The sequence below is a fragment of the Haplochromis burtoni genome, unplaced genomic scaffold (assembly GCF_018398535.1).
Source record: "Haplochromis burtoni strain Fernald_Lab_line unplaced genomic scaffold, NCSU_Asbu1 Contig_221, whole genome shotgun sequence".
Classification (NCBI taxonomy): domain Eukaryota; kingdom Metazoa; phylum Chordata; class Actinopteri; order Cichliformes; family Cichlidae; genus Haplochromis; species Haplochromis burtoni.
In genome coordinates this window covers 999,329-1,026,076 of record NW_024582582.1, presented here as the reverse complement: position 1 = coordinate 1,026,076, position 26,748 = coordinate 999,329, and the positions used below count along the sequence as shown (strand labels likewise).

General features: G+C 40.7%; 1 protein-coding gene, 1 long non-coding RNA gene and 1 pseudogene across 7 annotated transcripts; 2 read left to right on the top strand and 1 right to left on the bottom strand.

The window, feature by feature from the left end:
• The first annotated feature begins 722 nt into the window (after window positions 1-722).
• On the top strand, window positions 723-2,831 carry LOC121815457 (annotated as a pseudogene).
• Window positions 2,832-3,280: 449 nt separating this feature from the next.
• Window positions 3,281-21,065, top strand: helz2b (helicase with zinc finger 2b). Of its 6 annotated transcripts, none has more exons than XM_005952080.3 (19): window positions 3,281-5,480; window positions 6,957-7,140; window positions 7,987-8,094; window positions 9,393-9,901; window positions 9,993-10,625; window positions 10,924-11,722; window positions 11,884-11,959; window positions 12,065-15,491; window positions 15,609-15,694; window positions 15,808-15,930; window positions 16,006-16,161; window positions 16,264-16,408; window positions 16,499-16,627; window positions 16,815-17,007; window positions 17,500-17,646; window positions 18,402-18,611; window positions 18,728-18,884; window positions 19,407-19,541; window positions 20,196-21,065. In XM_005952080.3, the coding sequence occupies exons 1-19, from the start codon at window positions 4,138-4,140 to the stop codon at window positions 20,306-20,308; spliced, it is 8,673 nt and encodes a 2,890-aa protein (XP_005952142.1). In that variant the 5' UTR covers window positions 3,281-4,137; the 3' UTR covers window positions 20,309-21,065. The 6 variants fall into 6 exon arrangements, with proteins under 6 accessions (XP_005952142.1, XP_005952141.1, XP_042082561.1 ...); XM_005952079.3 differs by having other exon boundaries at window positions 19,374-19,541; XM_042226629.1 differs by lacking the exon at window positions 3,281-5,480 and adding an exon at window positions 5,998-6,426 and having other exon boundaries at window positions 19,374-19,541.
• A 3,095-nt stretch (window positions 21,066-24,160) lies between these two features.
• Window positions 24,161-26,715, bottom strand: LOC121815458. Its single transcript, XR_006055123.1, has 4 exons — window positions 25,598-26,715; window positions 25,028-25,261; window positions 24,788-24,896; window positions 24,161-24,668 (listed from the first exon to the last, which is right to left on the bottom strand). It is a non-coding gene; the product is annotated as an uncharacterized LOC121815458 (long non-coding RNA).
• Window positions 26,716-26,748: the final 33 nt, after the last annotated feature.

Sequence of the window (26,748 nt, the reverse complement as noted above, 5' to 3'; positions counted from 1 at the left end):
TTTTTGAGCGTGTAATTAATTGAAAACATCACTTAAACTCAAACAGACTGTTTTACAGCTGATCAAAAGTTTAGGACCACATGCCTTTAAAAGACCAAATCTGTGCAAAAATGTGGATTCATTGTCATTTTATGTCAGGTAGTTACACTGTCATGATGTTATATGGCAAAGGCAACAAAATGTTCCCTTTTTGAACGTGGTTGGGTTGTTGAACTTCATGAACTGCTTCTCTCTGAGGTGGGACGAAAAATGTAAATGTAAAGTAAAATGTCATTTGGAATTTCTTAAATGATCCTGAGGGTTATGGAATAAAAAAGTCAAGTGGAAGACCCAAAAAATGTCACCATTACTGAGCTGGAGGATCCAATTGGCTGTCAGTCAAGACACTAGATGATCCTCGACCCAAATTAAGGCCGTTACTGTTGCCCCATAACCATCAGACGGCATCTGACACTGAAGGGCTTCAAAAACAAAAAAACTTCTTTGTCTCCTTGAACGCCACAGAACTGACTGTTTGGACCAGGGCTGTCCAACTCCAGGCCTTGAGGGCCGGTATCCTGCAGGTTTTAGATGTGTCCTTGATCCAACACTGTCATGGTTCGGAGTCTGCGACTCCGTGTTTATGTTTAGTTTATTAGTATTCTGTGATTTTGGTTACCTTGGGTGTTTGTACTCTTATGTTTCATGGTTCATGTTCCTATGTTCTGTGTCCCCCAGCGGCAGTATATCCGTCCGAGGAGCTCCGGGACGACATTACATATAATGTGGAGATTCTCCTCGGGCTGTGGCTAGAGAACCCTCCAGAGGAGCTTCGCCGCACCGTGGAAAGTCGGCTACAACGGCTCTTTTCTGGCCTGCCATGGCTTCTGAAGTCGCTTCCTCCGACCATGCAGGCTTTTCTCCAGCACACACCGCACCTTCTCTCAGCCACTCCTGCCTCGCTGCCCGACTCGCCGGATGTGATCTTGCCCGGCCCGTCGGAGCCGTCTGCGGGGAGGAAACACCAATCGCACACTCTTCTCAGCTAGCTGCCCCGCAGCCACACTCTGCTCGGCCACCAGTGTCTCCCTCTTTTCAGTGACTCCAGTGTCACCTGTAGTTCAGGCCCCTGCGCCTCCAGTGTCACCTGTAGTTCAGGCCCCCGTAGCTCCAGAGTCACCTGTAGCTCAGGCCCCCGTAGCTCCAGTGCCCCCGCTAGTCGCAGCTCCAGTGCGCCCGCTACCCGCAGCTCTGGCTCCAGTGTCACCGGTCTCACACACTCACTCTACGCAGGGAGAAAGTCTAAGTTCCAGTCAGGGAATTTCTCGCGCTTTAGCTGCTTCAGGCACCGTTCTGCACTCCAGGGCTTCCCCAGAGGCTAGGTCTCAGTCCCCAGCTGATTCTGGACCCCTGAAGTCTAAGCAGCCACCTGAGAACTGCACCATGTCAGCGTTGCCTGGGCAGAGCCCGTGCTCAGTGCATTGCCAGTCGCCTTTGTGTCAGCTAGTGGCCTCCATGACTGCTGGCTTAGTGATGACTTCGTCTCCTGTCTCCGCAGGAGGGTCCGAGGGACCGCTCCGGCCTTCGTCTCCTATCTCCGCTGGAGGGTCCGAGGGACCGCTCCGGCCTTTGTCTCCTGTCTCCGCTGGAGGGTCCGAAGGACCGCTCCGGCCTTTGTCTCCTGTCTCCGCTGGAGGGTCCGAAGGACCGCTCCGGCCTTTGTCTCCTGTCTCCGCTGGAGGGTCCAAGGGGCCCGTCCGGCCTTCGTCCCCTGTCGTCACTGGAGGGTCCAAGGGATCTGTCCAGTCTGCAGCGCCTCTGGCTTCCACGCCGCTGCCTGCAGCGCCTCCGGCTCCGGCTTCCACACCGCCGCCTGCAGCGCCTCCGTCTCCGGCTTCCACGCCGCCGCCTGCAGTGCCGTCTGGTCCAGCTGCAGAGCCGTCAGCCTCGTCTGGTCCAGCTGCAGCCTCGTCATCCTCGCCTGGTCCAGCTGCAGCCTCGTCATCCTCGCCTGGCCCAGCCTCCGTGTTTTCAGCGTCACCTGGTCCAGCCTCCGTGTCTCCGCCTTCAGTGTCGCCTGGCCCTGCCTCGTTTGGGTCTGCAGCTAAACAGCCGCTTTCTAGGCGGTGCCATCGCCGTCGTGGGTGGTCCCCAGACCCTCTTCGCCTGAGTGGCCGCCGTGACCTTCCGCACGGCCGGCTCCGGCTTCCACGCCGCCGCCTGCAGCGCCTCCGTCTCCGGCTTCCACGCCGCCACCTGCAGCGCCGTCTGGTCCAGCTACAGAGCCGTCAGCCTCGTCTGGTCCAGCTGCAGCCTCGTCATCCTCGCCTGGTCCAGCTGCAGCCTCGTCATCCTCGCCTGGCCCAGCCTCCGTGTCTTCAGCGTCGCCTGGTCCAGCCTCCGTGTTTTAGCGTCGCCTGGTCCAGCCTCCGTGTCTCCGCCTTCAGTGTCGCCTGGCCCTGCCTCGTTTGGGTCTGCAGCTAAACGGCCGCTTTCTAGGCCGCTGGCCAGGCAACTGGCCAGGCGCCATCGCCGTCGTGGGCGGCCCCCAGAGCCTCCTCGCCTGTGTGGCCGCTGTTGCCGTCCACACGGCCAGCCCCCGGACCCTCTTCGCCTGAGTGGCCGCCGTTGCCTTCCACACGGCCGGCTCCCGGACCAGTGCTGTCGTCGTCGCCGTTGCCTTCTGCACGGTCGGCCCCCTGAACTGTTTGGACTCCTGTGCTGGCCGGCCCCCTGACCTCTTCTGTTTTGGACTCTGTTTTCCTGTGCTCTGGTGTGCTTCTTTTCTTTTGGTTTGGACTCGTGTTTTGTTTTTATTTTTGTCTTTTGGCCTTCTAGTGCTCCTGTTTTATTTTGCCTTTGTTAGTTTTACCCAGTTTAGGTTCCAGTTTCATGTTCCCAGTGCCTTTGTTGTTTGTTTTTCCCTTCATTAATAAATACTCACCTGCACCAGAGCTGCCGCGTCCTGGTCCTAAATATTCCACACGACTTGCCCCGGCAAACCGTGACAACGTTATTGTTTCGGTGAAGTGAATTTCTACAATACTGTTACTGTTAATTGTTCTCTCTGCACTGTTTAAATGCTTACATATACACACACAGTTACTGTCCCTCCACACATACGACTCGGTTCTGCTTCTATGCCCCATCTTTGTTTACTATTTCCCACCGAGGCTTCTAGACTTCTGATTGGCCAACATTTCTACACAGTTAGGAATATATCGCCACCTGTTGCTTTGGCATGTTCTTAGCAGCGTTTTCCTTCATTTTTGCGTTTACATGTGGACGGGATTATTTTTTTAAAACAAAAACGGAAAATCTCCGTTTTCAAAAACACCTGTTTACGTGTGGACGTAGCCTTAGATTACGATGACCTGGATGACTGAGAACCTTCACAGACACCTTGCTCAAAGCAGTTCAGCTCTGGTGTTTTCTCTGTATTATTTCAAAGTGTTTACCTTATTACCAAATCACAACAACAGTCACCTCAAGGTGCTTTATATTTAAAGCGTGACTGTTGTGATTTAGTGTTATACAAATAAAATGTAATTGAATTTAACTGAACAGAATCTAACACCAATAAAATGCCTATATATTACAGAGGAAAACATTGCTAAGAATAAGTCAATGAGATTTTGTTTTGTTAACACCAGAACATGCAATTGTAAATATACTGAAGTGAATTAATATACCTCTATAAAGACTAAAAACTGTATGGCTATTTTTAAATTGAGCTGCTGAAAGTAAACGGTTTATTTAAGTCTGTCTAACCCGGAATGTGCCCCACTTAGTTTGCCAGTGCTGGTTACTAGCATCAGCATGGAAGTGGAAATCCAAGTTGCAAAAACACTTGAAATGCACTTTCTATGAAGTATGAGACATTTTGTATCCAATAATAGTAGTTTTGAGAATTAAATTAAATGTACATTGCTTCTCTTCACATCCCCAACTAAGTACTTCACTAATCTATATGTTAAGATTAAATGGCTGAGTCTTAGTAGATAATTTCTGCAGTGACTGAACACACTTCTTATAATTCTCTTTTTTTTTCCAGACACATTCAGGCCAAGCAAGAGATTCATCACCCACAAGACATTTCAAGGGTCATTATACATTTTTCTATTCAGTGCCTGGTTTAAAGATTATGATTGTATCAAAATGTCAGCAAGTGCTTCCAGACTGTCTCCTCTTTTATTGGTCTATGACCTCAAACTTGTTTGCACTCAGTGCTCTGTCAAGGAACAAGAAATTACATATAGATTGAAATCAGTTCAACACAAGTGCGGACACAATGTCCTGCTCTGCAAAGCCAAAGGTGGCATTAAATGGAGGCCCGTTTCTAGACGGCCAATATTTCCAAACCCAAATAAGTATATGGCCTGTTGGTACTATGTAGAGGGGCGTGGTTGCACCCAGCACAAGAACCGGTGCACCTTTGCCAGAAGTGATGAGGAAGCTGCAGTGTGGACATTTGAAAAGCACCAGGGATTGGATCACGCACTTCTCTGTAATCTCATTGCTGAGTCTGAGAGAGGAACTTGTCAGGCTAACATTGATGAACCTCTGGGTGACCTCTTGGCAGATGTAGATTTAAAAGCTGTGTGTAATTTGTGCTCTGTCAAGGTAAATGAAATAACATACAACGTTCAGTCAGTTGTGCACAAGTGTAGAAGATCTCTGCTACTAGCTAAAGGCAAAGCCTCCGACCTATGGAAGCTTGTCTCTAAGCGACCTACACTTGCTCAAACTGTTTGTTACAAAGTGTGTAAATATATTGCTGAGGACTCCAGATGCACACAACACACGCAGGGTCGAGGATGCACTTATGCCAAAAGCCTTGAAGAGGCCACTGTTTGGAACTATCTTAGAGAGAAAAAAATGGATAAGAATGAGTTAATCAGACTTTTAACACAGTCTGTCTCATTAACACCAGAACATGCAGCTGAAAGCATGCTCCGGCACTTTTCAGGTGAATTCATTGAGGTCTGTAAAGACTGCTTTCAGGAACACCCACAAAAACTAACAACCAAAAGGTGGAATGATTTTTGTGCGGCAGACATAGCACATGCCTGGAACCCAGTCTTAGTTTATCACCTATCAGAGAACAGCAGGAAACATGTCTACAGTCAGGTGCGCCCGCTTCCCCCAAACTGTCAGTTTACATATTGTAGTTATGTAATACAAGGGAAGCCCTGCTGGCACACTGCCAGTGAATGCCAGTCTGCCCAAAGTGAGGTGGAGATGGCTGTGTGGAAAGCAGAGCATACCGGGCTCTGTGTTCGGCCTCACCTACTTCAGCTGAGCCAACCAGCGCAGACACAGCCCAGGAAAGTGACCATGTACTGCAAAGTTTGCCACCTGAGTCTTTCTTCCCCAGAGAGCTTCTATAAGCACTGCGCCTCTTTGGAACATGCCCAGTTAGTCGCCCAGGACACCACTACCAGGTGGAGAGGACGCGAGGTGCCACACAACCGGCGAGCTGAGCTTTGGCTTTGTGAGAGGTAAATGGCTCCAGTTTCTTTCACCATGAAGGTTCTGTAAGAAGGCTTTAAACTGTTAGCAGTCGGACGTACCGCCCACGGGACATTGGATGGTTTAGGGGACTAATAGGACTGCTAAGGGGTTAAGCAAATACACCAAAGCTTTTTTTTTCTCAGTTCAGTTTAGTTTAAGCTCATTCTGTCATGTAATTTGTTCAAAACAAGGACAAACAGATGTGGAACAAGTATTCAGATTCAGATCAACTGAATATTTTAACTAAAGTGGTTCTGATGTCTAAATGTAACTAAACAGCAAGTGAGCAGAACTGAAACAGGACATAGTTTCATGAGTTATGCTTCCAGCACCTCATTTGCCAGCTTATAAGCATTCTAAAACTAATGTTAGCACAGTGGCATGGTGATTAGAAGTCTAAGGAGCTTGGAAAGAAAATCGTCTGGACTTCTTTAAGTTGCTTGAAGACGTTTCACCTCTCATCCGAGAAGCTTCTTCAGTTCTAAAAGTCAAATGGTGGAGAGTCCCAGTTTTAAAAGTGGGAGTATCCCCCCAAAGAGGGACAAAAGACAGGGAGTCCTTTGATGACCTAATCAGATGAGCCAAGGTGTGAAAATGGGTGTGGGTCACAATCAGCCAGGGTTTCATGTATAGAGGAGTGGGTGAAATGCCTTCAAGCAACTTAAAGAAGTCCAGACGCTTTTCTTTCCAAGCTCCTTAGACTACGATGACCTGGATGACTGAGAACGTTCACAGACATATGGTGGTTAGAACTGTTACCTCACAGCAATGGTCCTGAGTTCAATTCCTCCATCAGGCCTTCTGTGTGGAATTTGCATGTTCTCCCTGTGTTTGTGTGGGTTCTCTCCAGGTACCCCGGCTTCCTCCCACAGTCCAAAGACATGCAGTTAGTGCGGATAGATTGAAAACTCTCATTTGCCCATAGGTGTGAATGTGAGTGAGCCCTAAGAATGTGAGTTAGCCCTAAGACTACTGGGCTAGGCTGCAACCCCCCAGTGACCCTGAAAAGGATAAGCGAATCAATGGATATTATGAATATGATAATGACATCCATGTTATTTTCATAGATGGCTTACAAAGCATTGCTTAACATTTTTCTTTTATTTTTTACTTTAAAAATATTTAGCAAAATCTATTTAATTATTTGATATTGATGTATATTGTAAAATGTATTTTTGTCAAGGAGCAAAATTCATAATCATAAACTGTTTTCATGTTCTGTCATACCATAGTAACAACCATTACAGGAAGGGAAATGTGTTTCAAATTACTTTATTTGTTTCACTCTAATCAGATAAGTTTATATCTTCTATGTTAGGGAACAACAGAAAAATATAAAGAATTTAAACCTAATTGTTTATGTCTATAGTGGTAAAAATCATTGAAGGACCATTTCCATTTCTTTTGCTAATTTGACTGATTCATTTCACTTATTATTTGTCAAACTTGTCATTTGATCCTAGACCCCAAACTTGTGAGTACGGCAGTAAGTGCCCAAAAGCTCATTCTATGGAAGAGCTGCAGGAATGGATGATGCGTGCTGCAGAAGAGAAGGAGATCAAACATAACATTCAAGCCCAGGGTCTCATGTCTTATAATGATATGCTCTTGGAGGAATACAAAAACAGCAGTAATGAAGTGTACATTGTAAGTATAAGGCTTGAATCCACTGTAAACAATCTTCATATTGTCTTGAAGAATTTTGTATTTGATAGGGTATGTTGGTGGATCACCAAGGTATGCTACAGTCTTTGGCAGCATTTCCATCACAGGAATTTTCTCCAGTTACTGAAAGCACACAGGCTGAAATTAAGCATAAGGGTAATGACTTTTTGCAACTGTGACATGTTGCAGCCCTTAACATTTTTGACTGACAAGGTTGTTGTTTCAGGCCAGGTTCTAGAATGAAATAACTTATGGTATGGCTGAAATTTGTGCTAAAGCCAACAAAGTGTGACCAGGCATGCTATAGCCAGAAGTAATAAATACAACTTGTGCTTTACATTTTGTCACAAAGTTTTTACCAGGATGGAAAAAAAATAATTTCTTGAGGAAATAGCCTGTCAATTTTCAATTTTTAAACAACGAGTTACAACATAAACCGCTTGCACACAAACATCAACATGTGCAGACTGCTCCAGTGTGTTATGGAGGGGTGGGAGTCATTATCTATGAATGGCAGCAAGTCTTGCCACCATTCTGTCACTGATCACGTCCACCAGTGTAGCGATCTCATGCCAACAACAGACTCGGCCTTCCTGATGAGTTTGTTTGGTCTGTTTGTGTCCTTTGCTTTAATGCCTGCACCAAAGAAGATGGTGCTCGCAACAACAGACTGATAAAATATATAGAGCAGCAAGCCTGCCCAGAGCATAATTAGCTGACTTAATGCAATGAATCTTACTTTTTACATGTTGATTTATGAGTAGAATTTTTTTATTCATCTTTTGACTATTCTAAATGATGTCTTTCACTTTTTCAAATGCTGAACAGATGTCTGAACATGTTGACGATGTCAGCATCTCTTGCGATGAAGATTCAACTGTGGAGTGTCAAGAGATTAATGCAACACTAAAATGGAATTTTCAAATTGAGACAGAGGTAAGACTTAATGTTTTTTTTATTTTCAGAAAACATGTTCATTGCAGTTTTTTTGTTTCAAGTGTGAAATTTGTGTTCCCTGTGTCCAAGCACAGGTTTCACTATTTTGGGACCACAGTCACGAAAATAGTGAAAATTGCGCAAAATTGGACTCACACAATCAGCATAAAAGAAGCCAAACTTTTCGTTTAATAAAATGCATCTCAGAATAATGACACTAATGGCAGAATCCTCCAGCCTTGAAACAACACATTTTCTAAACACTGTTTGAATGCTTGAGCCTTGATAGGGTCTAATAAGTCCAATTGCATCCTGGGGGAGGCTGGGGACCTGCAGTCTGAGTAGACCATGTTTAATTAACATCTCCTTTACAGAGGTAGCCTATTATAGCAGAAGCCTGAGAAGTTTACCACTGCTAGAAAACAGCAGTGATAGAGGAAGCTGTAAGGTTGAAAAAGGATTGGCTGGCACAGGGTTTTCCTGAAGCAAAAAACAGTTTTTCTTCAGTTACTACTGAAGAAAAAACATGGATGTATGAAGTGTCTAGGGGAGCTATAACTAAAGCTTTTTGTTTGGCCTCAAGTTCTAACAAACAATCTGGTAACTCAAGAAGGAGAAACAGGGCTTGGCTGTTCACACATGGAGACTGGTGATCCAAAACAGGAACTTGGTTTAATAGTGGAAAAATACTGGGGAGCTCCTGAACCCAAGCAACGCATCCTCAGTACAGAAGGCAAAGTCTGAAGACCTACCTGGGGGAAATCTTGCACATTTTCCAGTAGTTAGTTGTGGTAGTTGCAAAACTCCTCAATGGCAAGGTGTAGGATGTGAATGAGATTTGTGATGAGATGCTAAAGTCTCTGAATGTGGTTTAGGCTGACTCCCCCTTCAGTGTTGCGGAGAGGTACCTCAAAGGTGTTTTAAAGGGTCCATTAAGAAACATTAATTACTATGATTTTTAAATAATGGTTCATTGGTGATTAATAGTAAATTTATATGTCTGAATAAAAAAATATGTAAAAAAGAAAAATGAAAAAAGGTTGTTGTTTTTTTCCTTTTTCTTTTTTAAATAGTTTTTTATTTTTTGCTTTTATTTGAATAACAAGGATATTTCTGAGTAACCCCAAACATCTGAATGGTATTTTAGACTGAACAAAGTAGACTTTCAGGCTTTAACAGTTAGATCTTTTACCAAAACACTAATTTTGTGTGGTCTGGTTTCACTGCTCAATGCAAAATTTGTATTGCCCAAGAAAGGTTCGAATTATGTTACAGTATACAAATTTGTGTTCAAACAGAGAGAGCTTGTGCATGTGGCATTGCTAAAGCAAGAACCAGGAGCTTCGTTCACCCTTGGTGATGCAGATTCTGAACCTTGCATCTACTCATCAGGTGAACCTTTTCTCAGGGAGGATGGGACCTATGACATTACCCTATCATTCACATCCATCAACCCAGGCTTGTACAGACAATGGTTAGTGCTTGATTTTGACATGAGACCAGTGCTCTTAAAAAAACTCAAAGTCAGAGTAGGCCATTCAGTAGTCACTGAACAACCAGCTGTGAGCAGTGGAGCAAGATTTCAGAGTTGTGAACGTTGGCACAGAGGGAACAGGATAATCATCCCATGTTCGTCGAGGACAGAAGAACAGGATGAGTTATTAAAGATGTACAAGCCTCCACAGATTAGTTTCCTGTATAAATCCTCCCACAACATTCAAACACCACTGAATAATGAAAACTACAAAGAAAGAATGCACCATTTCCTCTACAATGAAGAATGTGCAGAAGACCAGGTTGTTTCAAGGTAACAGGTTTTTGTATATCATTTAAAATTTTCTGTTTGAATTTGCACATATACTCAGTTGCCTAAGTTTTTTTTTTCATATTTTTTTTAGACTAAATGTTTGTGGAGAGATTACAGCACTGGATACATTATACAGTTTGCAGTTTGGTGTGGAGGCTCCTTGGGGGCAACTTTTTGGTGTTGTCTTGATTCCTTGTCACATTACACAAGACAGCCCTGAGGGACTGACACTACAACGAAGCATCCGATCTGCCCTGATAGCCCCTTTAACTTCTCGCCCAAACTCTAAAGTCTATGAAGCAAGCGTGTTGCCATACAAAACAACTGAGAATAAACTTTTTTTGCTACTGTCAAAGCAATGTTGCTTTGATCTTGCACTAAAAAGAAATGAATCATATCAAATGGAGGTGCAATTCCAGCTGGACCGCCTCAACTACTGCACCATGCACAGGGCTGTCGATCTTCTTCCCGATACAAAGACTGTGCTGCCAGTCCTTAAAAGTTGTGTAATTCCTGTTGGTAACATTACCTGTGAAAATCTCAACACAAAGCAGCAATTAGCAATTGGATTTATCACAGGGAATTCTAATGTCAAAAACCTTGTGGCACCCCTCCTGATTTATGGACCTTTTGGAACTGGGAAGACATTCACCCTTGCAACAGCAGCCAGAGAGCTTTGTAAGGATCCTCAGAACAAAGTTCTAATTTGCACCCACACCAACAGGTAATATATTGAAAATATATGCATCAGTCTGGGCAGTTTTCTCTTTATTCAAAGTTTGAATAATTTTAGACTTATTCATAGTCTAAAATTGGGTTAAACTTTGTTCTAAAGTGAAGGGTTGGTATATCTCAGTTAACATTACACTTTGGTAATATTTCAACAACATTTTAATAACTATACATTTCTTTAAAGAACAAATCATTTCTGAGTAGATAGAGCAGGTCACTAACTAGAAGGCACTTAAGCACAGAAAAAAAATCTAATCAAATGCTAACATTTACTTGTCATTTCCTTTCAGTTCAGCAGATCTATATGTCAGAGAACATTTCCATCCAATCATCAGCAAGAAAAATGGTGGAATCAGGCCAATCAGAATAAAAGCAAACAAACAAGGGACTGCTTTGCATGCTACTGATAGCATTACTTTGAAATACTGTCTCCTTTCAGAAGAAGGACATTATTTTCTACCACCTACAAAAGCTGCTCTAGATCAGCACAACATAATCATAACTACCACAACCATGGCAAGACATTTTCATGACCTAAATCTTCCAGAGGGATACTTCACCCACATTCTGATTGATGAAGCCTCTCAGATGCTAGAATGTGAAGCCCTAATGGCCCTTGGTCTTGCTGGGTCAAACACAAGAGTTGTTCTAGCAGGAGATCACATGCAAATGGGACCAAAGCTTTTGTCCGTGCCTGACCATGATCGTTCCAATCACACACTCCTCACTCGCTTGTTCCACTATTATCAAGGCCAAAACTGTGATGCTGCTAAGAAAAGCAGAATCATTTTGCATGAAAATTATCGCTCAACCAGAGAAATTGTGGAGTTTGTCGCCACCCATTTTTACGTTGGTAAAAATGATTTCATCAAAGCTGCTGGAGATGTTCCAGCTCCTACAAACTGCCATGCTCTGAAGTTTCACCATGTCAGGGGAGAGTGCCTCTTGGAGACAGTATCGATGTCTTGGTATAACAACGCAGAGGTGACAGAAGTGGTTGAAGTAGTGAAAGATATTCTTAAACACTGGCCAGCAAGCTGGGGTCACAAGGACCAAAGCTCAATCTGCATTCTGTCAGAGGGATTTCAGGTAATAACTTTTTGTGTTGAGTCCAGTTATAATCAGACTAAAAGATAAACATTAATCACAGTAATGATAAATACAGGACTTTAAGATTAATTTCAAGACACACATGTAAAGATATGATTAATAACATTTAATGTTTTTTCATTGATTTCCTTGATTTATAGGTTCCTCGAATTAGGACAGCACTTTCAAGCAGAAACCTTGCAAACATCAAAGTTGAGAGAGTTGCAAATGTTCAAGGTAAAGACCCCTTGCCAGATTCTTCATTACTGTAGACAGAAAGGTAGTCTAAACTAACATCGCTATTATTAACATTTTCAAATAACACCTTGCATGTGTCTACAGGAAAACAGTTCAGAGCAGTCATAATGACAACTGTGCAAACACGTGACAGCCTAAAAACATCTCACCTGCCTGGTCTGGAGATGTTCAATGATGCCCGTGTTTTAAACACTGCGATGACAAGGGCTCAATCCCACGTGGTTGTAATTGGAGATGCTGCCGCCCTGTGTTGCTTTGGGAAATGTTCAGGAATCTGGAAGAGTTTCATAAACCACTGCATCAACAGCAACAGTGTTGCACCACAACATTTCACTAAAGAGTTCTTTGAACAAGATATTATGGAAACTGTAAAGTTTCAGAAGTTCGAACATGTGGATGAGAGCCATACTCTAGATGATGCGATTCTTAAAGAGCTGAAAGATGATTATGAGCAACTGAAAACAGATGAAGACAGTTTGGAATTTCAGATGACCTTTTCAAATCACGATGGGTCAAGGGCACTATACAATTTCACCGATACTGGCACAGATCTTTTAAAGATGTGTAAAAAACAACCGGAGATTTACAAACATGGGAAGTTTTTCAGGGAATCACACAGGAAAGGCTATGTCATACCATTTCATAATCCGACCAAACAAATAAGCATCGTGGGACAGGCAAATCTTGGTAAGGCCTTTACTGGAGATCAAGTGGTCCTCCACAAAACAGAAGTTGTAAGCATCACCAAGAAAGAAGAATCAGCACGTGTACTTCTGTGCCTGCTTGAGGATGAAGATCACAGCAAATCACGACAGAATTCTGAAAGCAAATTTATCAGAAGGATGATGATACCGATAAAAAAATCGGAGCCCAAAATATGTATACTGATTTTAAAGAAGCAGCGCAACTATATGCCAATATGGGAGGAAATTGATGGAGAATGGACAGTTGCAACACAAAAGTATATTGATGAAAATCTAAAACAGAACAGTCTATTCAAGGTGCAAGTGATTTGCTGGAACAAAGACAATTTTTTTCCATTGGGGTACATCATAGATATTCTTCCAGTTGGCAGCTCTTTGGATTCTGGACTAAAGATCCTGAATGAAGAATTCAAAGTTGCATACCATCCATGCAAATCAGACAAGGCTGTTTACAACACTGATGAAAACAATACAAACAGACAGGACTTGCGTAAGATAATCACTTTTACTGTGGATCCTGCAAAAGCAAAGATCCTGGATGATGCTATCAGCGTCAGGGAACTTGAAGATCATTACGAATTGGGACTCCATATTGCTGATGTGGCAAGTGTTGTGAAGCCAGGTGATGATTTCGATAGGGCTGCAGAACAAAGTGGCACTACCTACTACTGTGCTGAGGAGAAACCTATTTACATGTTTCCCCAGGACTTGAGCATTCAACTCAGTCTGCAAGAAGGTCAAGATCGCAGGGTGGTCTCACTGATGTTCAAAGCAGAAAAGGATACAAATAAGATAACAGGAAAACCCAAATTTCAGCTGTCTACAATCAACTCTGACAAGCAGCTGTCATATTTAGAGGCAGAGGACATCATCTCCAAAAGCTATAAAGAGACCCCCAAATGTGATACTGTTGAGCATTGTGTAACGGTTGCTTATTGTTTTGCAAAAGCTCAAAGGAAGATAAGACTTGAATCTGATTGGGCTTATTCTCAAACCGATGCTGACAGATTGCCCGGGCAGCGCAAAGCACATCTGATGATTGAAGAGCTTGCTGTGTTATTTAACCAACATGCATCCAAGACTTTGATCAGCTGTGACAAAACCAGGTATTCCACACCACTTCGCTGTCAGGCAAAACCAGATCCTGTAAAGGTAGAAGAATTCAAAGAGGAATGTGGAGAATTTATACCATTGTCTTTTCTCGTGCGGCACAAAGTAGACCATGAACAACAAAGCCCAAAGTGTCAAAACTTTCGCATACTCCCTGAAGTGTGGAAAGAAATTGTTGCAGCTACCAGAACAGATGATACAGACAAAATGATAGATCTAGTTGCTGCTGACGAAATCCACCCTCTGGTACAACCAGTCACTCAAAAGTTCAGAAGGTGCTTCAGTAAAGCTTACTTCATCTGTTCAAAATCATCTCCTGAGGCAGAAATAGGGCATTATTCTCTGAACTTAAAGTCTTACACAAAAGCTTCCTCACCAATACGGCAGTACATGGATGTCATCTTGCAAAGACTCTTGCATTCTTACATATGTAATACAGATGTTCAATACACTAAATCAAAGATCATGGCTTTGTGCAGTCAATTTCAGGAGAACCTCAAGAATGCCGAGAAGTATGAACAGAAGGCTGAGCAAATTTCATATGCAGTGAGCATGAAAAAACAAAGTGCTTCAAAGATAGCCTTTGTTGTTCATGCAAATCCTGAAGAAGACAGTTTTGCAGTAGCATTTCCCTTTAACAAGAACATATTTGTTGGGAATTTGCGAATTATGTACAAAGATTTGCAACTAGACGATCAACCATTTTACGATGAAGAAAAACACAGTGTCACTCTTAAATGGAAAAGGCGGATCTATTCAGCTGATGCCATGCAAATCCACCAAGAGCTGAAAATGATGGCAGATAGTCATCCTTGCATTGAGGTTCCATTGAGAGTATGGAAAGATACTATTGAGGCAATTGACAATGGAAAATTAGATCATGCAAAGTGTCTCATAATGCATGCTGATGCTGATTTGAATGAACTGGGAAAACAAACTGTTTTGCCTCAGTCCTCTGAAGGTTACTATATTCAGGCTGAAAAGTGTCTCTCTGAGGAGCAAGAAATACCAGAGATGCAAACTGAGCATTTTGTTGACATCCAACTCGCGTTGCAGCCAGGTGACATCCTACAGGTCCAATTGACTTCAAGCATTAAAAGAGGTTATCAAATGCCCACTGTTCAGTTGGTACACATTAAACCAAAGTTTGAAATGTGTGTTGACCATGTCAACAGCCCTATCACATGCTTCTCCAGATTGGCAGATATTCCTTCAAGGACTCATTACAATGATACCAAGGAGTATATACGGATCTGGAAACCTTTGTGTGAGATGGAATCTGCTGCCAATGCAGTGAATGAAAGTGATATCATTATCATTGAGAACCTCCAGGTAAAGTTTAACCAAGAGTTGGAAGGCATACTCAAAGGAAGCTTTTTCTTACCGCTACAATGGATCAACGAATGGGCCATTGAATTTAACCTTCGAAACTGCTTTCTGTGCATACGGAAAAGAGGTCTCAAACTGGAAACTTCAAATGTGGAAACTTCAAACGTGGAAAATTCCACCCTGGTAGACCCAAAAGAGTTCACATGGGTAGCCCATGGTTTCACAAGTAATGCAGAAAAATTAAAAAATGGTGGAAGTAAAGTGGAGTTCTACATTAGTCACCTGCCTATGGAGACCATTCCTGAATGTGTTTTTCAGAAAAACACTCATTACACTGTTGAAATCATTCCAAAACTCATCCCTGACATGTAAGTTCAATTGTAGTTCAGTTTTATATTACATTGCTTACTGGATAGTTGAAACTTTTTTTCAGTTACAAATTTTCTTATTTTGATTGACACTGATTTACTTCTTTATTTATGTAGCCGGAAAGAAAATGCTGTAGTCAACATTACGTTGGCATGTGACTTTGTTAAGGCTATAGCACTAGGGCAGCGCATTCCAAAAGAGGGTATGTCCATCATTCATCAATAAATAGTTTGATACTTATATCCACATTAGTTACACAGAAAATCACAAGCTCCAAACCCAGAATTTATTTAAATCTTTTGCATTGTCTTTCAGTTAAATCAAGCTTAAATATTGTGAGGAGAAACATAAATGGACTGCCAGAGCTGAACCAGAGCCAGCATCGTGCAGTAGATAAAGCTCTAAATAATACCTTCACACTGATACAAGGACCCCCTGGTAGGTGTGTCAACTTGTGTACCTTGATGGTTCATATTTTCTGCTAAGTCTTAAACCATTTTCTTTGCCTCTTAGGAACTGGAAAAACAGTAGTAGGTGTGTACATTGTACACAGTTTTTTTGAGCACAACTCTAAAAACAAAATGAAATTGGATGACCCAAAGGATAAGGAAAAGAAAAAGGTCATTCTCTACTGTGGGCCATCCAACAAGTCTGTTGATGTTGTAGCAGGCAAGTTATGTTGATTCTCTGCAGAATTTAATCTCAATTTCATCTTTGAAGTGGTCATCAAAACCCGTCGTGTTCCGTGTGTCTTTTATTGCTGTAACACAGGGTACTTAATGAGGTTTAAGGACAGCCTAAGGCCCCTCAGGGTTTACAGCCAAGAAGTGGAGATGCTTGATTTCCCTTTTCCAGACTGCAAGCTGCAGTTTTCCCAAAGAACCCTTCGCCAAGATCATTCCAAACCAGAGCTCAGGTACTGCAATCATATCAGTTGGTGACTAACTGCTTTTGGATTGTTTTGTTGATTGTTAATATAACACTGGCCTTTTTTACATTAATTTAGGGATATCACTATGCATCACCGCATGCGTCAGGACCAAAACATTTATTCAGTTCAAATAAGAGACTTTGATAAACGTATTAAACTTGCTTTTGAAAAAAAGGGAGAACTGACTGCTGAAGAAGTGAAAGAGTAAGTTTGTTTTTTTTTGTTTTGTTTTAGTGCCTGAAACATTATTTTTTGACCTTTTAAATTAATGTATTGTTGGAAGATTTTGGAACATTTTTTAAATAAATGTTAGTGAAACTATTATTTGCAATAAAAGCAATCAATTTTGCATAAAAATCAGTTGAAGGAACTGTATGGATTGTTTTCCTAGATACAAAAACCTTCTCAGAGACGCTCGGGCATATGAACTACAACAGCATGACATCATACTGTGCACATGTACGCAGTCTTCCACCCCAGTCTTGACTAAGACTGTCACTGCACGTCAAATTCTAATTGATGAGTGTGCTATGGCCACTGAACCCCAGGCCCTGATTCCACTAGTCTGCAACAAACCAGAAAAGGTTTGGACATCATCAAATGCTGTGTTTCCTTCCTTGAGTTGCCCTGCTAGGCCTTTATAGAAACCACTGCTGCCTGTTCTGAGGTCTTTCTGCATTCTGTCTTCTTTAATAACTAAAAAGCATGCTCTCTTGGACTGAAACCAGGGGGTTTAAAGAAGTTTATAAAAAGACCCCCCATCCGTACTAAATGTGGTTAATAAGTAAAAGATAAAATGATGTTGCTTCATATTGCTGACAATACATTTAAAAAAGATATACTTTTGCACAGAAACACACTAAGCAGTTTTCTGTTGGTTAGAAGTGTAAAACAAGGTTCAAGTGGTTCACCTAGGACTACTACTTCATTTTCATTTATGACTACTCCTAACTTCAGGGTATGATTTTTTGTAAATAAGACCCCAAAAAAGAGGGTGCCTCATCGCTGCTTTGACAGTAGTCACTCTATTGCTAGTTACTCACTCTGTCTTACACTATCACCAATATAACTTTCAGATTGTTTTGATTGGGGACCACAAACAGCTACGACCCATTGTGAGGAACGAATTTGTGAGGAAGCTTGGAATGGCCAAGTCTCTGTTTGAGCGCTACTATACAATCCATGAGAAGAGGGCAGTTATGCTGGACATCCAGTACAGAATGGTAAGAACATTAACTTTACACGATAGAAGTGTATATAATAGTGATGTATAGCACATAATAAATATACTGGATTACAAAAGTTTAAGACCACATCAAACATCTAATCTTACCATGTTAAAGTTTTTATATATGCTAAACTTAATAAAGTACACACACATGCACAATCCTGTATGTGTGTGGGGGGAATAGAACAAGAATTTAAACAGCAGATTAGTAAAATTGCCCGTGGGAACACATTTGTAGCCTGCCATGGAAGTAGGTTTCAAGTGATTCCGGTGAATTTGATCTACTCAACAGAGGCTTGTTCAAATCAATAATTTTGCTGTCATTATTCACCTGGATGCTTGACCTGCATGTCAGTCAATTTTTCATCAAAACATTGTTGGAAAAGTAAAACATCACTGACTATGTGGGGGTATAAATATGGCCTCAGTTATCAGATTTGAACAAACTTTTGGAGTCTCTGCAGCTCTATAGTTAAAGGGGGCCAAACAAATACGCTGTAACTATTTACTACTGACAGGTTTCACAGATTCACTCAAATCTTACTCACTCCATTCGTCACTCAAATTGTTTAGATAGAGAGTATCTTGCCTATATTAAGTCTAATTGACAATGCCAGATTAACAATTTGTTAGTATACTTATTAGTATAAGTATCTTGCCAAGTGGTCTCATACTTTTGGATTGCACTCTTTATACACTACATTGACTACCACATTCAAATTCTAACTAAACTGTTATTTACCTTGATAGCATGAGGACATATGTGAGTTCCCATCAAATGAATTTTATGATGGAAACCTGAAAACTGGAGTGGAACAGCAGAGGAGTGTCTTTCAAGTTGACCACAAGACAAAACCCATTGTTTTTGGGGATGTCAAAGGAAAGACGATAAGTCTAGTTGTCAACACAGCCCAAGGCAACCAAAACTCTAAAGCTAATCTTGAAGAGAGAAACAAAGTGGTACAGTATTGGATGTTCTTTTGTTTCCTCTTAAACAGTAACATTTAAATATAAAAAAGCAAAAGTTACTGTAAAGCTACTGGATGCTCAACTATTTCAATTTGGTTCTCTTGCAGATTACCATTGCTGAAAAGCTAGTGAAGACTGCCAGAATTGCACAGCAAAGTATTGTGATTTTATCACCTTATAATGCCCAGGTGTCAGAAATCAGGAATGAGCTGAAGAAAAAGAAGATGGAACAAATCCCAGTTACCACGATCACAAAAAGTCAAGGTGAGCTACTCTGTTACCCAACCACAAAACCTTTCCTAAAGTTTCCTAAAGAGGAAAGGCTTCAGAATATGTTTCAAAATATAGTAAAATATATTTAGAATAAATAAAACATTAAAACTATATCAAAATGTAATATAAGATAAACAAAACATAATTTGGAAAAAAGCCAACAGAACAAACAAAACTGTTCAGTTTAAAAAAGACCCATGTGTTGTAGTTTGCAGTTTGTTTTGGAATATAAAAGCAAATATAACTGACTTCATTTAATTCAGTTGACATGGAATTCTTTTTCTGGGTATGATTCAGGAATTTCTCACAAAATCATGAAACCAGAAGAACTACAACAAAGGATAATAACTAGGAAATTGGGGGATTAGGATCAGTTTGCATAATAAGCAATACTCAAAAGTGTCAAAGGATAGACACAGGAAAAAGTCAGTTATGCTGTTTAATGATAGCAAAATATGTGACAACAGTCTTGTCTTTTAGGAAGTGAATGGCGTTATGTCATCTTATCTACAGTGTGCTCTCTACCAAATGAAGAAATTGAGAAACAACCAGAAAGAAGCTGGCTTTCCAAACATCTGGGCTTTGTTGGTGATCCCAATCAGATAAATGTAGCCATCACCAGGGCCAAGGAGGGACTCTGCATCATTGGTGAGATAATGCAGCTGTGCAGATCTGTTTTTAAGAATTATGCAGACGTTGCTGAGCTCCTAATATACAGTTGTCTAAGAAAATCACTCTTGTTTACACTATTAATTGAGTTTTGGATTTTTTGAAATTACTACCACTGTCATATTCCTAACCTAGTTTCACTGAATAACCAATAACAATTATTTTAAAGCATGTTTTAAAAATTTTGGTAATTAAAACCTAAAATGTATTCAGTTATAAATATAATTTATTATTGTGTAGAGTAAACTATTCAATTCTTCATTATTGATACTCATAAGTCATAATAAGTTTTAATTTTAAACATTCACAATGCTACTTGTACATGGCAAATACCTCACCTGAGTAAAAAGTCTGACTTTGGTGCGTTGTCTGCAATTTGTAGGCAGCTTGTATGCAGGAGGCCATATTAGCAGTTGTAGTCTTGTTTCATATTTGCTTTTTGGGTGGTAAATGATGATGCAAATCAGCTGTATTGCTACTGTATTTTTGGCGAGACGTTTTCATACAGGTCAGTTTGATGACCAGATCATTATCTAGTTTTCAGCATCACTTTTTAAAAGTGGATGTTTCTAAATTCAGCAACATTACAAAGATGAACGAAGCAGTCTCTAACATGTGTCTATTGTTTCAAAGGTGACCAAGAATTGCTCATGTGCAGTCCAACTTGGAGACATCTCTTGAACCACTACACTCTTCACAATGCAGTGACAGGTGCAGACAAGATTTCAGTGTGTTCAGCCACCTGATTGATTCTGTGCTTTGTGAAGTTTGCAGCAGCAGACCAGAGCTCCTACGGGGAAGCTAGTACAATTTTATGATTTTTTTTATGTCATTAGTTTTCTTCTTTTTTTTTTCAGTTCTGTTTTTAAGTTTATATTGGAAATATTTATTTTATAACATTCACCTTACTCATTTGAAATATGAATAGTAAGTAGGAAATCCTACAACACTTCATTACATGAATTGCAAATATTGAATTTTGTATCACAGTGGATATTTCAGTTGTGTATCGTTAGCAGGAGACTTGGCATGTTATTATAGATCTTTTAAGTTAATTTAGGTATACTTGAGCTGTATGAACTATCAAATTGTCAGTAGTTCCTGCTTATTGATGAATTATTTTGTTTTCTTACCTGAAACCTTGGTTTAGCACTTAAACAGCCTCACCATTCAGTGAGCCTGTCACTGTTTTTAAGGAAATATTATAATATTGCTTTTTTTTTTTCGTTTTACATTTTTTTATATTGTATCTTCAGGGATCAGCTTTAGCTGGAATTTTGGACCAAAATCCTGGTTGTTTGTTGTATTGTTGTATGTATTGACATGTGTAAATTATAAGTTTGAATTTAAATGATATTGCTCCTTTATACCATGTTTCACATTGAACTCTGTCTTCAAATATATAGTGTAATAGTAATAATGCTCTCAAATTGATCAATATTCACTGTGGGTTTTGTCTTTGATTGGCTAATGAACTGTATTGAATAAATAATTAATAAACTGCTCAAAAAAAATGTAAACACATCCAAACTCAATCATGCTGAATATTTTTGGTGATAAGGACTGTTAAAAATGAAACAGTGCCACATTTATTTTGATGGAAATTAAAATCATCAGCTTACAGAGGGAAAAATTCAAAGACATCCAAAAAATAAAAGTAAAAACAATTTGCATGCTAGTCCATTTTGCCAAAATTTCATAGAGCCACTCAAAATGGTACTCAAAATAGTGAGCCTGACAACGCTGTCAGGCACACTATTGAGCCTGACAGTGCTTTGTAATGAGCTTTTTTAAAAGGAAAAAAGCTCATTACAAAACAAAGCTTCTTCGTTAGCCCTCATGCCATCTCTTTTCAACACCAAAAATATTACTCAAGAGGACAGCAGCTGAAATATGAAATCCAAAGATTCTGAACTGATCGTGCCCTGGGGGATCTCCTCCCAGACTTGTATCAGGGCATCACTGAGCTCCTGGACAGTTTGAGGTAGCATTGGATGGCCTGAAACATGCTCAGATGAGTTTGGGGGCCAGTTGGTAATATCAAATTCTTCATCCTCCAAAGAACTGCCTGGATAGTCTCACCACATGAGCCTGGACATTGTCGTGCATGACCTATGCCACCTGCATAGGGTCTCACAATGGGATTTCATCCCCATACTAATGGCAGTCAGGGTTCTGTTGCCTAGCCTGTAAAGGTCTGTCCCTGGATATACCGCCCCAGACCTACCACCAAACCAGTCCTGTTAAACAATGTTAAAGGGAGCATAATAAGCTCCCAAGCCCTTTTGATGTCTGTCACATGCACTCGGGGTGAACCTGTTCTCATCTGTGAAAATCACAAGGTGCCAGTGGTGTACTTGCCAATTCTGGTATTTTATGACAAATGCCATTCAAGCTCCACAGTACAGGGCAGCTCACTAAATGACACCAGGCCCTCAGGCCACCCTTGTGAAGTTTGCTTCTGATTGTTTGGTTAGATATACTGTATTTAAACCAGCCTGGGTCACTTTGATGGTGCTCCTGTGTTGCTTCTTGCACAAAGAAGCAGACACTGGTCCTACTGGTGGGTTAAGAACCTCCTATGGCCCTGTCCAGCTCTCCTAGAGTAACTTCCCATCTCCTGGAATCCTCTCCATGCTGTGCTGGACACACAGCAAACCTGTTGAAAATGAAACACATTGATGTACCATCCTGAAGGAGTTGGACTACCTCTGCAGCCTCTGGAGCATCCAGGTATCATCTCATGCTACCAGTAGTGACATTGATCATATTCAAATATAAACCTATGAAAAAACTGCTGGAAAAGATGAGGAGAAAATTGTCAGTGGCCTCCACCATTCCTCTGTTGTGGGTTTCTTATCCTTGCCATATAGTGCAAGGATAAGAATAGTGGTAATTTCATTAACAACAAAGCAGCTGAAACTGATTAATAACCTCCTCTAATACAAAGCTTAATTGACTTGATGCTATACTCAGATTAACAATGTAGTATGTATGGAAACGCTTCGAGCAGAGAACCCATGTCAGTACAAGCTTCAGTGTTTCGTAAAGCTTAATTTGCCCCTTACTGCAGTGCAATTTCAAGACAGCTGCGATCAACTCTCCCACTTTTCCTTAAGGATGACATTTTTATCCAGGTCATGGACGGGGATGGAAGTATGCCTTCAGCGAGGGACACGCCCACGAAATCATCTATTGAAATCATGCAGGAGGATTAGAAGCCAAGCAAATATAAACAATCAATCTAAATGTTAAACAGATGTTTAAACAGAAATTAAATTTTCTGTTAATATCAGCAAATTAAATATTTACAACATGCATAATTCATAATTTAAGTACTTGCAGGGCCAGTCACCTTTTTCCATGTTCACTGTGACATTAAGTTTTGTAGCTACAACACCAATAGTAAAATTCTCACGGAAGCAGCAGAAAAAAAGGAAGTGTGTGTGTGTGTGGAGAGAAAGGGACAGACTGTTATGTAACGCAGACGTAAAGTAAAAAATTTAGATACAATTTTGATTTTGATGAAAAGGACATCACATATTCTGGGCAGGGATAGCTCAGTAGGTAGAGTGGTGGCCCCATGATCGGAAGGTCGGGGGTTCGATTCCACTGAACAGCTACCCTGAGGTACCCCTGAGCAAGGTACCGTCCCTACACACTGCTCCCCGGGCGCCCAATGGCTGCCCACTGCTTCACTGAGTGAATGGGTTAAATGCAGAGAGGGATTTTCCCCACGGGGACCAATAAAGTACACTTTCTTCTTTAAAATAGCACCAGTCCTTTTCATCAAAATTGTATCTAAATTTTTTACTCTTTATAGCCAGTTAGGTTATATATTACCTAAAGTCCTAATGTTTTCATGAAACTTCCTTTTTTCCCCCATCTGAGCATCGGGGAAAAGGCTGTCTTGCAATTGTTGAGGTCACTAGTGTGTGCCCCATTTCTTCCAGGATCACTCTCTTTATAGGTTTTAGTGGACTCCTAGTACTGCGAAGTGGTTTCATGGTACAAAGGGATTGTATTCCAAGATCTGGGAGACTGTAGAAATGAGCAGTGATGCCCTTCCTACCATCTTTCCAGAAAAATAAGTGATCTGGAAGCTGTTAGGCTGACTTACAGCAGCAGCACTTTCTGCACCTGCAGAAACTCCAGGACACATTTACTAACGGTGTTTGTTGCTGTATGTGCTGCAGCTTTGAATTTTTTAATAATATATATTTTGTTAATATTTTGGCTATGGTGTCTTGTTATGAAATGTACAAGAGTAAAAGTGTTTTTAGCAGGTGCTTCAAAGCTAAGTTTGACTGGGAAACTCAAAGCTCAATAGTCTGTATCAACAGAAATTCACTGCAGCCTATGTAATATTTCATGCGTCATAATTTATTCTACTCTATCTTGCAAATACATATTTGTGTGGCAATGTCATGCACAACACACACAACTATTAGATCCTTAAGATCAAACCCGTGTCATTCTTTTGGTCCACTGCAGTGCAGTAGTCAAAAAAAAGAATAAGTGAAGTGTCCACAAATGGCCAGGATAGAGCCCAGAGTGTTAATGTTTAAAATGTATAAAAATATTATTGATTACAATTCTTTACTGTTAATATCAACAATAAGCTTTTTATTTTGAAATTACAAGTTTAAAAAAAATGCTGTTACATTTACATTTAATGCTGTTACACTGTAATCCTTTATTATAAGTATGGACACAGAATAAAGTGAACAACATTTTGAAATAAGTTTAATTGGAATTTTGTACTACGCAAAACGCAAAACAAAAAACAACAACATATTAAACAAACAAACAAACAGCCAGTGCCTTCATTTGTCCATTACATGTCAAACATAGCACTGACCCTTAGCCCCTGCTCATCAGCACATGCTTTCAAAAAGAGCTCCATGTCCTCTGCAAACTGAAAAACAAAGAGGAACAAGTCCCTTGCTCCAGTGTCTTCTTCCTCTGACATGTCTCTTAAGACCCTCTGCTGGTCCTCTTGATTTAAGGACAGATATTTGGGCATTGTTACTGTCCACGGAAAAGTGCCTTATTTTGGACAACCCACTGCACAGCAGGACGCAGATCTTCAACAACTGCTGGCTCCTGTGTCAGGCAAATGGGGATGAAAACATAGTTATTTCTCTGTTGCAGAACAGTTTTTTAACAGTTATTCAAATTTCACTAACCATGTAATTACACTACTGTTTAAAGTGAATACTGACCTGACTGACTTCCTGGAACTTGCGCTTTTTCAGTCTGAAAATGGGCACGTGTTGTCCTTCAAGCACAGCTTTGGCTTCCTCTCTCCAGTGTGCAAATAGCTTGCCAGAGCTACGAAGAGTAAGGCCACAGTGAGGGCATGTCATTTTCATGGACTTTCCATCAGCTGCAGTTTTATTGAACACAGAGGGTAGAGCAATGAATGTTCTAACAAAGCTCAGAAAATTCTACGAAGACAAAACCTTGGGGGGGAAGACGGGGCTCCTCGAAGAGTACTGCCGGAGGAATACGGGTCTCCTCGGAGAGTTCAGCGGGGAGCAGTCCTGATAATGGTGGCTGACTTGGCATTGAAGAATGCTGACAAGACAATAAATGCCTTGCCATATCCCCACGCCGTATGATTGTAATCTTACAGACAGGGCGGTGAAAGTGTCCTGTTGTCCTACAAGGCAGCCTGCACCGGCATATCATTTTATCTGTAAGAGAAAAAAAACAAACAAACAAACAGATGTAATTTAAATGTAGTTGTATAGAATGCAATCAATTTGTCTAACAATCAGATTGTACATGTTAACAAAAACATCCAAGCCAACCTCAATAATGAAAGCAAAATGGTATGGATCACAAAAGTTATGGCAAGAAAAGTGTGAAAAGTAAATAAAAATATATTTTATAAAAACACTATTTTTGTTGCAGATGAATGCACTGAACTGTACAATATCAACAGCAACTTTTAAGTCAACAAAGATACTGCAGAAGTGCTTAAAAAAGTGCATATTTATAACTATAAAGTATATTTAATACAAACATACCTTTGAAAGGCAAAGCATTTTTTATATGCACACTTAGATGCTCCTCAATCTTTGCCCTGACAGTAGGGCTGAAAGTGGGGCACAGAGGGCAGTGAAAGAGTCCTCTGCAACACGTGTTGCATTCCTGCAATTCTGGCTTTAAGCCGAATTCCAGATTGATGTGTGCATCTAAAACAGAGAGAGAAACAGATAAACACCATATACACATTTAAGTTAAGGTTTTAGCAGAAATAACAATTTACAGTTGGCATGTAATAGATTTGGGAAGAAAATTCTTGAAAAAAAACACAAATATTTTACAAGACACTTTAATTTGTGAGACATGTTTCTATTGACATATAACAGTCAATTGAACAGGGGCTAACTAAAATCTGGGCAATAAAAAAGCTGTACAGAAAAGAATGACGAATAGAAGTATTGATAAATATATAAATCTGTTTGTGACGAAATTTACAGTGTTGACGCTAACCAAAGGTGTCACAAGTACACACGTTCCTTACTACAGTTTAGATACCTCTGTTTAAAAAGCACCGACTCGACTTTTTAGTCAAGTCGAAGAAGAAGTACAGGGTCTAAAATATAATTTATGTACAAAATTTTGAAGTAATCTTGCGTCCAAAGCACGCGTGCGGGGGGCTGATTTACAAATGTACGGATTACAAAGTACAGATACGCGTGCTAAAATGTGAGAAGTATAAAGAAGTATACAGTAGGCACAAAAAAGTACAGCAGTAAAGTAAAGATACCAGAAAATTCTACTTAAGTACAGTATTGAAGTATTCGTTATTTTGCATCTCTGACGCCAACAATAAATCATACTCTAATGCAAAATGTGTTTTTTGCTTCTTCTCGCCCACAGAAGCCGTTAATCCAGCTCTCTTACTTAAACCAGGCCCAGGAAAAAGCATATCTGTGTGTTTCTCTGCCATGGAGCACGATGAAAATACATTAAAATAAGGAGGAATGTTGTTGTAACGCAAAAAAAGTGGCAACATGATCATTGTAAGAAAACTAGACGATTCCTAGAATTATGAAATCACTAACGGCAAATTTATTTAAGAAAGACTTAACCAACCTTTGCGATCAACTTGCAAAACTTCCACGGTATCCATGCGTGTTTACGGCTACTGTGGAGGTCACGTGCTTCCGGC

Excerpts from the sequence above, each read along its gene's own strand:
- helz2b (XM_005952079.3), top strand. The coding sequence starts at position 4,138 with ATGTCAGCAAGTGCTTCCAGACTGTCTCCTCTTTTATTGGTCTATGAC. Across the intron at positions 9,902-9,992 it reads GAAGACCAGGTTGTTTCAAG|ACTAAATGTTTGTGGAGAGA; the intron begins GTAACAGGTTTT and ends TATTTTTTTTAG. Across the intron at positions 11,723-11,883 it reads TTCTGTCAGAGGGATTTCAG|GTTCCTCGAATTAGGACAGC; the intron begins GTAATAACTTTT and ends CTTGATTTATAG.